Consider the following 15479-nt stretch of genomic DNA (forward strand, 5'->3'; position numbering starts at 1 on the left):
ACCAACAACCTTACAGCCACAGCTCCGGCTGGCTGCCACAGCAATAGAGGCACGGAACACAGCCCATTCGGACTCAATGTCCCCCGCCTCCCTCGGGACATGGTTGAAGCTCTGCTGAAGGTGGGAGTTTAAGCTCGCTCTGACAGGGGACTCAGCCAGACGTTCCCAGCAGACCCTCACAACACGTTTGGGCCTGCCAGATCTGACCGGCTTCCTCCCCCACCATCGGAGCCAACTCACCACCAGGTGGTGATCAGTTGACAGCTCTGCCCCCCTCTTCACCTGAGTGTCCAAGGCATGTGGCCGCAGGTCCGACGATACGACTACAAAATCGATCATCGAACTGCGGCCCAGGGAATCCTGATGCCAGGTGTACATATGGACATTCTTATGTTGGAACATGGTATTCGTTATGGACAATCCATGATGAGCACAGAAGTCCAATAACAAAACACCATTTGGGTTCAGAGGTGGGGGACGGATGACCATGCCTCCCAATCACTCCCCTCCAGGTCTCACTGTCATTGCCCACGTGAGCATTGAAGTCCCCGAGCAGAACAATGGAGTCCCCAGAAGGAGCACCCTCCAGCACTCCCTCCAAGGACTCCAGAAAGGGTGGGTACTCTGAACTGCCGTTCGGTGCATAAGCACAGACAACAGTCAGGACCCGTCCCCCCACCCGGAGGCGGAGGGAAACTACCCTTTCATCCACCGGGGTAAACCCCAACGTGCAGGCACCAAGCTGGGGGCTGATGAGAACAAATCCTGGCCTGTTTTTGCATGTTTAAAATCATTTTTGATTACAAACATTTTTATTAGATGTCAATAAATGAATTATTTCACACATACACACTAAACTTGTCTCCTGGTGGTCCCATTGAAATGTATTTAATTTGAGGAGGGTGCATACGTTGGTAACAGAAGACCCAAGTGGGACACAAACATCTCCCCCCACCATTCCACCAGCAGCAGCCTGAAGCGTTGATCCTGACGGCAGGATGGATCCATGTTGTCATGATGTTTCCAGCAGGTTCTGATCCTACCATGTGGATGTGGAGCTGAACTGGAGACTCATCAGACCAGCAACGTTTAACCATCTTCTATTGTCCAGTTCTGATGAGTCTGTGTGAATTGTAGCCTCAGTTTCCTGTTCTTACTGACAGGAGGGAACCCGGTGTGGTCTTCTGCTGGTTCTGGTCCAGACAACGCCTGATTGTTGGATGTTTTCTCTTCTTCAGATCTTTGGAAACACAAGAGACAGTTGTGTAATTACTAAGACCAACAACATGCCACGTCCAACGTTGCTTAAATCTCATTTCTTCCTCGTTCTGATGAACAGTTTGAACTTCAGCAAGTCGTCTTCACCGTGTCTAGATGCTGCCGTGTGATTGGCTGGTTATATTGGCGTTAAGTAGAACAGATAAAGTGAATTAATATCATTGTTTGCATGATCATCAGTTGAGTCAGTGGTTCCCAAACTTTTTCTGCAGAGCCTCTTTTCATCAATGACAATGATGTCAACCCCCCCCCCCCCCCGCCCAAAGAGATGTTGTAACTTGTTTGGCTTGATAATATATGATAATATTTAGTTACATGCCACAGACCGTGGTCTCTCTTCACTGACCGTTACCTGGTCGAGCCAGGAGCCGATATGCTCCATCAGATTTTATTCTTCTTATTTAGCATTTGAAACAAGGCCTTGCTGTGGGGAGGGAGTTTTCCTTCCCACTGTCGCCTCATGCAGCTCAGGATCGGGGATTGGGTCGAGGTCAAGGTTTGATGCAATCTGTTGGTTTTTCCCGACTCAGCTGTTTGTGATGAACTGACTTGCATGGATAAAATGTCCTGAGATGACATTGGTGTGAAGAAACAAAGAAAGCTGAACTGAAAATGTGGAGATTGATTTGGACAGTGTTGAACCTCCAGCCTTCATAATAATGATGATAATAATGATGATTAAAAAAAGGAAAATAACTTTTTGTCCAGCTGAAAAATGTTCTGCATCCATTTTCTCCATTAGGCCATAAAAGCGTGTCCAGGTTCGGATTAGCTTGTCCTTCGTCCTGTAGCAGTATGCAGCTGAAAGCCTGACATCATTGTCATGCTCCGTCAGAGATCAGGGGTCAAAGTTGTGTCACGTCATGCATCGCATCAAGCAGAGAAGTGTAACTCTTCCATAAATAGCTGCAGCTTCCAGCAACGCGACACTTGGGTTACATGAGCGAAGACGCCGTCTCCGTTGTCTCCCCTCAACATGTTGTCACTCCACATCGCTTGCTTCAAGGTGAGGTTGGGTTACACTCAGCTGCAACGATACTCCCTCTTACATACCTGACGTTCCATCAATTATTACTGAGCTGCGAGCTGCAGTAGGCATGCACACGCAGACCGTTAGTCTGGACGGAGAGACAGAGCCGACATGGACGTTTCTGTTCTACCTAACAACAATCACCCTGACAAGTTCCTCCAGCTGGACGTGGAGACGCTGAGGGCCTCGTATGGCATGTTCAAGGTGGGGGGCCTCATGTCCAGTAAGAGACACTGGCAGAACCGGGTGTACTGGCAGGTACGGCAGCCTTCTTCCTTTCCTCTGACTGTGTGAGAAGCCCGATGGTACGGGGAGCTGGGATCATGGTTTCAACCACGCATCCAGGTTCCATGAAACTCTGGAGAAGCACATGGCTCAGAGCATCGTATGTAGGAGACGAGCAGTACGACAACATGCAGACTATTCCACGTGTAACCCCGTGGTTCTAGATGCACATGGAGAGCTGAGAGCATGATGGTGTGGTTTTCTGAAGCCAGAGGGGTTAAACCAAGGCCGGATTATCCAGTGGGCATTATGGGCACGGGCGCAGGGGCCTACACCCACTTGGGGCCCATTTGGAGACTTGTGGGGCCCATGTAGGACAAACACCAGCAGTGTGGACATGAAACAAAATGTACATAAAAGCCAGATAGTTACACCACAGTGTCCAGTGTGTTGCTACTGGTACCACTGGTACCATCTCTGTTAGAAATGTCGTTTCCCAGTGTCCCACAATTTTCACAACGTTGCGGTGGGGAAGTGGGGCCCGTGGGGCACTCTGGGGCCTTGTGCCTTGGGTGAAACATCTGCAGGACAGAGAGAGCAGAGAAGTTGTCCTTTTCTGACGGCACGGCACCCCCAGCAGGACTACATCTGTACTTTCTGGTTGAGATCTGCAGCGGAGAGATTTTCATTTATTTCTCTTTCTTTTTTTGCCTCAAGAAAGATTTTTATTTTTAATATTCTTGTAAGTTAAGTGGAAGCTTTTCAGACAAAATCTCTTTCATTCTGCGATGTAAACTATAACTTTATTTTGTTTCGTCATCACACACTGTAACGTTTCATTTAACCTCATTTCCATGTTCCTGCTTAGACAGAAATGTGATAAAAACAAACATGATACACAGTAAAATAGAAAAAGAAGTGTGAGCTAACGTTCAGTCTGCATTCAGTTCCTGCTTAGCATCACCTTTCTAGTCTCCATCCGTCAGCTGTCTTCAGGGCTGCATGTCCTCTGAGATGATGGACGGACCCCTTTCTGGTTGGCCTTTCTGTGTGGCGTTAGTGTGTTCTCCCTGTGTGTGTGGGTTTTCTCTGAGAACTACACAAATAATGCAAGTTCTCCTTCCAGTTGTGAGTGTGCATGGTTGCTTGGCCGTGTGAAGGACTGGTCACCTGTCCAGGTGCGATGGACTGGTCACCTGTCCAGGTGCGATGGACTGCTCACCTGTCCAGGTGCGATGGACTGCTCACCTGTCCAGGTGTTCCAGATTACACTGAATGTGGATGAACGCAGACTGAGGCAGCGTTGTGGGTCTGCTGGCTCGCCGTTGTGATTGTAAAAGCCTAAAGGAGGTGCTGGTCTCCCTCTCTACAGGAGAAGCACAGCAGGACTCCTCCGTCTCCAGAGGGCAGTCCGGTGGCGTTTGTGGACCGATACCTGGAGAAGCACATCACTCCAGTCACTCTGAAGTCCAACATTAAGAGGAATCCTTTATACAAAGACGGAAAAGTGTTGGACACAGAGGACATAGAGAAGTCCAAGCCTTCCTGGACCGTCAGAGAGTACGATACGCAAACCCTCCACGGCAACCTGGCTGATTATTTACAGGTCTGAAATCTTTGGAGAGCAGCAGGTTAAGGTCTTTACAACAATGACAACTGGCTAGCTGTGATACTTCATGTTTTCCTGTGCTTTGCAGGAGGAAGAAAAAACTCCAAAAGATCTGGACTTCTGGCTTGAGGACCTCTATACTCCAGGATTTGATTCTTTACTGAAGAGGAAGGAGGCAGAAGACAGACGGAAAAGTCTTTGCAAAATTCTTTCCTCCATTTTTCTGTGTGTTTGTGCAGCTCTCATTGTTGTTGTTGTTTCAGTCGTGATTGTTCAAAAGAAAAACTGAAGAGGACAATCCATCCGGCACGTCACGTGCAACACGACACATCACATCAAGACGTGATGTGGCGTCACGACACAATGCGACACAACTAAACTCATCTGGACACAAAATTAGACGTGATGTTTAGTCATGAGACAACACGACACGGACACATGAGATGCGACAAAACACTGGATGTGATGTCACATGACGACATGAAAGGAAAAAAGAGGACATGACCACACATCTGGTCTGGACAGGACCAGACATGGCGTGATGTGTCTGGTCTAACTGTTCACAGGGAGCCTCCTTCTGAAAACAGGAGAATTTAGGAAAAGTGTTTTAAACGGTCTGAAGACTGCGGAGACTGGGAATGAGCGCTTCTCCAGTCACTGGTCACCAATAAGCACCAGTTACTGGTCAGGAATAAGCACCAGTCACTGGTCACCAATAAGCACCAGTTACTGGTCACCAATAAGCACCAGTCACTGGTCACCAATAAGCACCAGTCACTGGTCACCAATAAGCACCAGTCACTGGTCACCAATAAGCACCAGTCACTGGTCACCAATAAGCACCAGTCACTGGTCACCAATAAGCACCAGTTACTGGTCACCAATAAGCACCAGTTCTTAAATAAGATAAATTTTTGACAAAAACTACATTTTTAGCACAATATTTATCAGATCCAGTAAATGGGGGGGGGGGGGCTTGGGTGTCTGATGACTAACAGGGCCGTTTGGTCATCATCCAGGCTTGAGGCCCAGTTTGTCCTCTTACTCATCAAAATACCCCAGATGCATTTGCATTGTTCCAGTCTCCAACCTCTTCATGACCAGATCCTCTCCTAGATCCTCAGATCCCCTCCTAGATCCTCAGATCCTCTCCTAGATCCTCAGATCCCCTCCTAGATCCTCAGATCCTCTCCTAGATCCTCAGATCCCCTCCTAGATCCTCAGATCCCCTCCTAGATCCTCAGATCCCCTCCTAGATCCTCAGATCCTCTCCTAGATCCTCAGATCCCCTCCTAGATCCTCTCCTAGATCCTCAGATCCCCTCCTAGTTCCTCAGATCCCCTCCTAGATCCTCAGATCCTCTCCTAGATCCTCAGATCTCCTTGTACATCCTCAGATCCAGCAGCCCAGAAGATGTTTGCAGACACCAGGAAGCAGCCATGCTAACATGTAGCATAGCAACTTGACAGCAGTGATGTGCATTGAGGTTCAAGGCTGGTGAGGCACTGATTTCTCAAGAGTCAGATTTACAAATGTAAGAACTGGAGAAAAAAAAACAGCACCTTTCCACACAGCCAGTCTTTTCGCTTGTACCACTCAGTTTGAAAAGAACAACTCTTTGACTCAGTTTGAAGCAAACCTTTTAGCTCCGGCGTTGGTCTTCCATCTGTTTGGACTGGAAATCAAGTTTTCACACATTTTTTAGTGTTGAAATATAATCCTCCATGATGAGATGGATCAGGCAGAGTATTAAATAGCCACTGGCTTCAGCTTGGCGCCAACTTTCAGTTCCCTCTGCTGAAGCCGCTGCAGATAGAAAGCTCCTGCCAGATCGCGTACGCCCCCTTGAGGCGAGGCAGAGTACTGCGTGCCTCACCGGCTGACTTCTTTGCACTTTATTGTACAATCGGCAAGGATAACTCTCTCACACATACATAAAATACATTACACAGACTGTAGAAAGTCATGGTGTATATTTAATATTTATATAAAGTTCATATTGGCAATAGACCGAGGAACAGAAACGGACACGCATCATTCTACCCGGTTTGTGCGGGATTGCGCTTTCAGGCGTGAAGCACCGCTCGCCACTGCCGCACCCAGGGTTTCTGCCATCGGTGATAACTCAAATTTGGCAATTTCTTTGGGATAAAATGTCAGAAATATGTAGGTAGTAATACTGAAAATGTCTTTTAAATACAGATTAATGAAAAATATTGACATTTATTGTTTGTACTTTTTCCGTTTTTTAAATTCATGACAGGTGAGGCTTGGACTCACCTGCCTCCCCTGACCACATGGCACTGCTTGACGGGGAGAAACCAGCGTCAAGGTTTCTCTGTGGGACAGAAACAAGATGTCCGTCTCGTCTCTGTGGGACTGAAACAAGACGTCTGTCTGTGGGACAGAAACAAGACGTCCGTCTCGTCTCTGTGGGACAGAAACAAGACGTCTGTCTGTGGGACAGAAACAAGACGTCCGTCTCGTCTCTGTGGGACAGAAACAAGACGTCTGTCTGTGGGACAGAAACAAGACGTCTGTCTCGTCTCTGTGGGACAGAAACAAGACGTCCGTCTCGTCTCTGTGGGACAGAAACAAGACGTCTGTCTGTGGGACAGAAACAAGACGTCCGTCTCGTCTCTGTGGGACAGAAACAAGACGTCCGTCTCGTCTCTGTGGGACAGAAACAAGACGTCTGGCTGTGGGACAGAAACAAGACGTCTGTCTCGTCTCTGTGGGACAGAAACAAGACGTCTGTCTGTGGGACAGAAACAAGACGTCCGTCTCGTCTCTGTGGGACAGAAACAAGACGTCTGTCTGTGGGACAGAAACAAGACGTCCGTCTCGTCTCTGTGGGACAGAAACAAGACGTCTGTCTGTGGGACAGAAACAAGACGTCTGTCTCGTCTCTGTGGGACAGAAACAAGACGTCTGGCTGTGGGACAGAAACAAGACGTCTGTCTCGTCTCTGTGGGACAGAAACAAGACGTCCGTCTCGTCTCTGTGGGACAGAAACAAGACGTCTGTCTCGTCTCTGTGGGACAGAAACAAGACGTCTGTCTCGTCTCTGTGGGACAGAAACAAGACGTCTGGCTGTGGGACAGAAACAAGACGTCCGTCTCGTCTCTGTGGGACAGAAACAAGACGTCTGTCTGTGGGACAGAAACAAGACGTCCGTCTCGTCTCTGTGGGACAGAAACAAGACGTCTGTCTCGTCTCTGTGGGACAGAAACAAGACGTCTGTCTGTGGGACAGAAACAAGACGTCCATCTCGTCTCTGTGGGACAGAAACAAGACGTCTGTCTGTGGGACAGAAACAAGACGTCCGTCTCGTCTCTGTGGGACAGAAACAAGACGTCTGGCTGTGGGACAGAAACAAGACGTCCGTCTCGTCTCTGTGGGACAGAAACAAGACGTCTGGCTGTGGGACAGAAACAAGACGTCTGTCTCGTCTCTGTGGGACAGAAACAAGACGTCCGTCTCGTCTCTGTGGGACAGAAACAAGACGTCTGGCTGTGGGACAGAAACAAGACGTCTGTCTCGTCTCTGTGGGACAGAAACAAGACGTCTGGCTGTGGGACAGAAACAAGACGTCTGTCTCGTCTCTGTGGGACAGAAACAAGACGTCTGTCTGTGGGACAGAAACAAGACGTCTGTCTCGTCTCTGTGGGACAGAAACAAGACGTCCGTCTCGTCTCTGTGGGACAGAAACAAGACGTCTGTCTGTGGGACAGAAACAAGACGTCCGTCTCATCTCTGTGGGACAGAAACAAGACGTCTGGCTGTGGGACAGAAACAAGACGTCCGTCTCGTCTCTGTGGGACAGAAACAAGACGTCTGGCTGTGGGACAGAAACAAGACGTCCGTCTCGTCTCTGTGGGACAGAAACAAGACGTCTGTCTGTGGGACAGAAACAAGACGTCCGTCTCGTCTCTGTGGGACAGAAACTAGACGTCTGTCTGTGGGACAGAAACAAGACATCCGTCTCGTCTCTGTGGGACAGAAACAAGACGTCTGGCTGTGGGACAGAAACAAGACGTCTGTCTCGTCTCTGTGGGACAGAAACAAGACGTCCGTCTCGTCTCTGTGGGACAGAAACAAGACGTCTGTCTGTGGGATAGAAACAAGACGTCTGTCTCGTCTCTGTGGGACAGAAACAAGACGTCCGTCTCGTCTCTGTGGGACAGAAACAAGACGTCTGGCTGTGGGACAGAAACAAGACGTCTGTCTCGTCTCTGTGGGACAGAAACAAGACATCTGTCAGTGGGACAGAAACAAGACGTCCGTCTCGTCTCTGTGGGACAGAAACAAGACGTCTGTCTGTGGGACAGAAACAAGACGTCCGTCTCGTCTCTGTGGGACAGAAACGAGACGTCTGTCTGTGGGACAGAAACAAGACGTCCGTCTCGTCTCTGTGGGACAGAAACAAGACGTCTGTCTGTGGGACAGAAACAAGACGTCCGTCTCGTCTCTGTGGGACAGAAACAAGACGTCTGTCTGTGGGACAGAAACAAGACGTCCGTCTCGTCTCTGTGGGACAGAAACAAGACGTCTGGCTGTGGGACAGAAACAAGACGTCTGTCTCGTCTCTGTGGGACAGAAACAAGACGTCTGTCTCGTCTCTGTGGGACAGAAACAAGACGTCTTTCTCGTCTCTGTGGGACAGAAACAAGACGTCTGGCTGTGGGACAGAAACAAGACGTCTGTCTCGTCTCTGTGGGACAGAAACAAGACGTCTGTCTGTGGGACAGAAACAAGACGTCCGTCTCGTCTCTGTGGGACAGAAACAAGACGTCTGTCTCGTCTCTGTGGGACAGAAACAAGACGTCTGTCTGTGGGACAGAAACAAGACGTCCGTCTCATCTCTGTGGGACAGAAACAAGACGTCCGTCTCGTCTCTGTGGGACAGAAACAAGACGTCTGGCTGTGGGACAGAAACAAGACGTCTGTCTCGTCTCTGTGGGACAGAAACAAGACGTCTGTCTCGTCTCTGTGGGACAGAAACAAGACGTCTGGCTGTGGGACAGAAACAAGACGTCTGTCTCGTCTCTGTGGGACAGAAACAAGACGTCTGTCTGTGGGACAGAAACAAGACGTCCGTCTCGTCTCTGTGGGACAGAAACAAGACGTCTGTCTCGTCTCTGTGGGACAGAAACAAGACGTCTGTCTGTGGGACAGAAACAAGACGTCCGTCTCATCTCTGTGGGAAAGAAACAAGACGTCCGTCTCGTCTCTGTGGGACAGAAACAAGACGTCTGGCTGTGGGACAGAAACAAGACGTCCGTCTCGTCTCTGTGGGACAGAAACAAGACGTCTGTCTGTGGGACAGAAACAAGACGTCCGTCTCGTCTCTGTGGGACAGAAACAAGACGTCTGTCTGTGGGACAGAAACAAGACGTCTGTCTCTGTGGGACAGAAACAAGACGTCTGTCTCGTCTCTGTGGGACAGAAACAAGACGTCTGGCTGTGGGACAGAAACAAGACGTCCGTCTCGTCTCTGTGGGGCAGAAACAAGACGTCTGTCTGTGGGACAGAAACAAGACGTCTGTCTCGTCTCTGTGGGACAGAAACAAGACGTCTGGCTGTGGGACAGAAACAAGATGTCTGTCTGTGGGACAGAAACAAGACGTCCGTCTCGTCTCTGTGACAGAAACAAGACGTCCGTCTCGTCTCTGTGGGACAGAAACAAGACGTCCGTCTCGTCTCTGTGGGACAGAAACAAGACGTCTGTCTGTGGGACAGAAACAAGACGTCTGTCTCTGTGGGACAGAAACAAGACGTCTGTCTCGTCTCTGTGGGACAGAAACAAGACGTCTGTCTGTGGGACAGAAACAAGACGTCTGTCTGTGGGACAGAAACAAGACGTCCGTCTTGTCTCTGTGGGACAGAAACAAGACGTCTGTCTCGTCTCTGTGGGACAGAAACAAGACGTCTGTCTGTGGGACAGAAACAAGACGTCTGTCTCGTCTCTGTGGGACAGAAACAAGACGTCTGTCTGTGGGACAGAAACAAGACGTCTGTCTCGTCTCTGTGGGACAGAAACAAGACGTCTGTCTGTGGGACAGAAACAAGACGTCCGTCTCGTCTCTGTGGGACAGAAACAAGACGTCTGTCTGTGGGACAGAAACAAGACGTCTGTCTGTGGGACAGAAACAAGACGTCCGTCTCGTCTCTGTGGGACAGAAACAAGACGTCCGTCTCGTCTCTGTGGGACAGAAACTCTGGCAGCTGCACATGTCCTGCTGTCGCTGTTTGTGGTGAAAAGTTTTATTCCAGCGCTACAAAACTCAGCTAATGTGTCTCCTGGATGCTGCCGTTTAGAACCAGACGGGCCTGTTGGTTTCCATGGCGACGAAGAGGGTTTTGTTCTGAAGTAATAATTTTTCCTTTATTTTATGTGTCGGAGGCGAAACAGCAGCCAGTAGGTTGAAGGGTAACTTTATAAAGACAAACAAAGTAAAAATATCTGGGACACCATCCACACACCCACTGCACTACACAACATACACACACACCCCTTTAAGCGCCACTACCACCGTATTTAAGCCACGCCCATATCTGCGCAAGCAGCGCCGCCTGGTGGCCAACCTGCATCAGCCAGAAGTTAGAAAAAGCATTTAATGACTTTTAAATCCACACAGAAACAAACAGGAATGGCTAAAATAACATTTCCCGGTCTGACACCCCCGCGTGGAGGAATGGTGTCTCTGCGGGACCAAGCGGTGTCATGGATCCTGCACAGATGAGTGGACTGGGAGGACTGGTCGGTCTGGAAGGCGTCTGGTCTGGCTGCAGTTGTAAAGATGGATGAGGGAGCCTGGACATACACCAGCACACCCCCCCCCCCCCCCCCATCCCTACAGGGCTCCTAACCAGCAGGACGACCACCTCAACAGCTTCACGGCTGTTCTTCATCATCATCATCAGCTGATGGCTTCCCGAGATGTTCACCTGGTGTGTTGAACACCTGGAAAGCTGCTCAGCTTCACTCCTGACCTCCGACTGTCAGAGTTCCTGATCAGACATGGTGGTCCGGTTCCTGGGATCAGGACTCGATGTGATTTCATCTTATTTCCTTCACATCAAACATGCCACAACATGTCTGATCTCATCCATGTAACCCCCACCATTCCCAAAAGATGATCTGGAGACTCATAAATGTAACTGATTTTGTTTCTTTTATTTATTGCAAGAAAGATATACAAAGTACTGGTAATTCTAACTGGTAAAATGTTAGAAAAGCATATCTGTGACCGTTAACAGTACAGTGTATCAAAACATCCCAGCTTCCGCCAGCTGACTCCAATCCGTGCACGTACGCGTGAAAGCGCTCGTCCTCGCATCGCTCCTCAGAAGGCATTAAAAACACAGAAGTTTAGTCCAAAAGAAAAACGACTATTTGCTCAAATTAAAAAGAAAACTAGAACAGAAAACATTAACATGCAAATTAACTTACGAGCAAAAGCTAAATATTTAAGAGAAAAAAATCTTTGCAAACTAAAATAAATATTTCTCTCCAGACTGAAACTGAACAGAATTATTCCACACGTTAGATTATGAGTTTATTTACAGGTTGGTTTATATCCGCGTGGACAGCAGCTCCATGAGCTTTTATTAACATTATGATCCGTCACTTTGGTTTGAAATGGAGAAGAGGAGGAGTTGGTGGAAGGAAGCAGGATGTTTACAGCTGATCTGATGTCCGGGTGAACCCAGAAAGACAACAACACACAGAAACGCTACTCGTCGCTACAGGAAGGAGTCTTCTTCCATTTAATGTGACAAAGATGAAGAGCTCCTTCTTCAGACATACATGTGTTTATATACGGTATATAGGCATATATAGTTTCTTTAATATACAAATATAGAATAACCCGTGTTTTATTCATAAGGGAGGATGAAGGCTTCACAGTATGACAATAAGCAAGACACTCGTTCAGCACAGCACATCACGCCGCAGCATTCTCCTCATCTCAGCCCAAAATCTGGCACAATCTGAACTAAATCAGCTTGAATTGAAGCATTTTAAAGAAACCGCTGTAGTTTACATTCTGACATTCCTGCCGCTACTTTCTTCAGATCTGAGCGGTTTTCCCTGCTTGGTCCAGGTGTGTGACCAGGTGTGTCTGCTGTGCTGACGGAGGAAACGCCGAACAGACTTTTCTCTTCCCGACAGCTCGTTATGATACAGTACATTCATCGGACCCGAGCTGTGTGGACATTCCTCTGCAGGTTGCATACCGTCGTGAGACATGGAAGAAAGGTGAAGCTAAAGCTGCTTGTTGCTGGCAAAATAAGAAGAAGCTGGTTCCACCGCCTGCATCTGGACCCGGACCCGGACCCGGAGCCAGACCCGGACCCGGACCCGGACCCGGACCCGGAGCCAAACCCGGAGCCGGAGCCGGAGCCAAACCCGGACCCGGACCCGGAGCCAAACCCGGAGCCGGAGCCGGAGCCGGAGCCAAACCCGGAGCCGGAGCCGGAGCCAAACCCGGACCCGGACCCGGAGCCGGACCCGGACCCGGAGCCAAACCCGGACCCGGACCCGGAGCCAAACCCGGACCCGGACCCGGAGCCAAACCCGGAGCCGGAGCCGGAGCCGGAGCCAAACCCGGAGCCGGAGCCGGAGCCAAACCCGGACCCGGACCCGGAGCCGGACCCGGAGCCGGAGCCAAACCCGGACCCGGAGCCGGAGCCAAACCCGGACCCGGAGCCAAACCCGGACCCGGACCCGGAGCCAAACCCGGATCCGGACCCAGACCCGGACCCGGAGCCGGAGCCAAACCCGAAGCCGGACCCGGAGCCGGACCCGGAGCCGGAGCCAAACCCGGAGCCGGACCCGGACCCGGAGCCAAACCCGGACCCGGAGCCAAACCCGGACCCGGAGCCAAACCCGGAGCCGGAGCCGGACCCGGAGCCGGAGCCGGAGCCGGAGCCGGACCCGGAGCCGGACCCGGACCCGGACCCGGAGCCAAACCCGGACCCGGAGCCAAACCCGGAGCCGGAGCCGGACCCGGAGCCAGAGCCGGAGCCGGAGCCAAACCCGGAGCCGGACCCGGAGCCGGAGCCAAACCCGGAGCCAGAGCCGGAGCCGGAGCCGGAGCCAAACCCGGACCCGGAGCCGGAGCCAGAGCCGGACCCAGACCCGGAGCCAAACCCGGAGCCGGACCCGGAGCCGGAGCCAAACCCGGAGCCGGAGCCAAACCCGGAGCCGGACCCGGACCCGGAGCCGGACCCGGAGCCAGAGCCGGAGCCGGAGCCAAACCCGGAGCCGGAGCCAAACCCGGAGCCGGAGCCGGAGCCGGAGCCAAACCCGGACCCGGAGCCGGAGCCGGAGCCAGAGCCAAACCCGGACCCGGAGCCGGAGCCGGAGCCAGAGCCGGAGCCGGAGCCGGAGCCAGAGCCGGACCCGGAGCCAAACCCGGAGCCGGAGCCGGAGCCGGAGCCAGAGCCAGAGCCGGAGCCAAACCCGGACCCGGAGCCGGAGCCGGAGCCGGAGCCAGAGCCGGAGCCGGAGCCGGAGCCGGACCCGGAGCCAGAGCCGGAGCCGGAGCCGGAGCCGGACCCGGAGCCAGAGCCGGACCCGGAGCCAAACCCGGAGCCGGAGCCGGAGCCAGAGCCAGAGCCGGACCCGGAGCCAGAGCCGGACCCGGAGCCAAACCCGAACCCGGCCGCCTGCAGAGATTTATGACGACCACAAACGCGTTCATCGCTGTCGATGATTGTTTCTTCAGATTCAGAGACGTTTGACCACTCGGAGCGCGACGCAGGAAAAACACGGGGTCCCCAGGAACACGAGCATCAGACCGGGAAGTCGCTTCTATATGGCTTTTAGCGGAGCCACGTCACCATGACGACGGCTACGATGACAAAGGCTACGAGTCAATGCCGACGGTCAGATGAGAATGACACGACGATGTCGCACAGCTCAGATGCATAGAGGTAAATCTCCACCCGCACGCGTGGACTCCGTGTTTCTTCTTCTCGCCGTCCGCGTGACTGACGCTGGACAGGTGGAGGATCGGCGGACCAATCAGAAGGTTCAGACCGATGTGAACACAACGATGGATTCCTCTCTGCATCGCCCACAGAACCGCCGGCTTCAGAGCAACCAAACCTTCAACAATCATCCTTTCATTAAGGCAAGTTTTCCATCAGCAGGAGCGTTTAGAGGGGAAGAAGGCGGATAAAACGGCATCATCACGGCGTTGCTCTGAAACACAAACCGTCTCCATTACTCTGCTTTTATAAAGGAAGACCCGAAGAGAAAAAGATCCAAGAAAAACCCCAAACTACCACCCCAAAGAAAAGACAAGTCCTGCAACCCACGCGCACAACTAAGAAAGAATCGAATAAAAACCGCGACAGTCCGAAAGATCCACCACTAGTGAGCAGGTTTTCCGTCACATCCAACCGGAAGGCACGTCCATAAGGCTTCAGAGGCGCGTTCTGCACGCTGCTCTCCGAGTTTTACACAAACAGAACCGTTATTGCTGCAACAGAGACGACGGCTGGTCCAAAAAACGGAAAAAGTGACATCAAAGTGTTGGGTGCGGTTCTGGGAGCTGACCGGACCCGTGCATGCCGACAGAACCCGACCTGCTGGGATGGCAAATGAGAAGAAACTAGAGCTACGAGAGAAAAGATGGTGGGATAAATAAGAGGAGCTGAGTGGGAAGTTCCCACCGTGACCCTGACATTCCTCCATCACACCTCAACCAACATCACTTCCTCCTCGGTGTCGCCGTGGTTTCCACTGGTGGCTGCTGTGTCTACTGTCTCTGGAGTGTGTGTGTGTGAATATTTGGACTGTGATGCGTGTGTGTGTGTGTGTGTGTTTGTGTTTCCAGATGCAGGATGTGAGAGTTAAAAAGGTGAGTTTCATCCCCGCTCCTCTAGGAGTAGAAGGTGAGGACGCTCTGGTGGTTGCCACGCACCAGGAGGATGGGCGGCAGGTCCTTGGACAGCACCTCCAGCCAGGCCATGTAGAGCGCGCTGGACACGGCGCCCTTCCGGGCCAACGGCAGACTCCTGGAGGCGCGGGGGAGATGGAGAACAGGTCAGAGACCAACATGGAGACCGATCAGGCATCACAAACCGCGTTTCCATGGATACAAGGACACAGTTTTAAAAAAAAAAAGCTTCATGTAAAATGTTGGAAAGATTTGAGCCGATCAGGTTCATCCGGATCAATGTTTCACTCCGATGGATGTGGACGTCAGCAATAATAGTGAAATCTCCCCCAATAGTTCTATCGATCATAGATGGATGGACACTTTGTCCACCTGGGAACGCCGGATGGACAGACAGACGGATGGATGGCGAGACAGATGGATG

General features: G+C 51.5%; 1 protein-coding gene across 1 annotated transcript in view; it reads right to left on the reverse strand.

Moving 5' to 3' along the window:
* Nucleotides 1-13538: 13538 nt before the first annotated feature.
* slc12a2 (solute carrier family 12 member 2) overlaps nucleotides 13539-15479 on the reverse strand; it is a 69294-nt gene continuing 67353 nt past the window's right edge. Inside the window, exon 27 of the mRNA XM_079256601.1 lies at nucleotides 13539-15173. Within this exon, the coding sequence (XP_079112727.1) occupies nucleotides 15038-15173 (136 nt within the window). The 3' untranslated portion in view covers nucleotides 13539-15037. The remainder of the gene's footprint in view (nucleotides 15174-15479) is intronic.

The sequence above is a fragment of the Telmatherina bonti genome, assembly GCF_933228915.1.
Source record: "Telmatherina bonti genome assembly, chromosome: 17".
Classification (NCBI taxonomy): Eukaryota; Metazoa; Chordata; class Actinopteri; order Atheriniformes; family Telmatherinidae; genus Telmatherina; species Telmatherina bonti.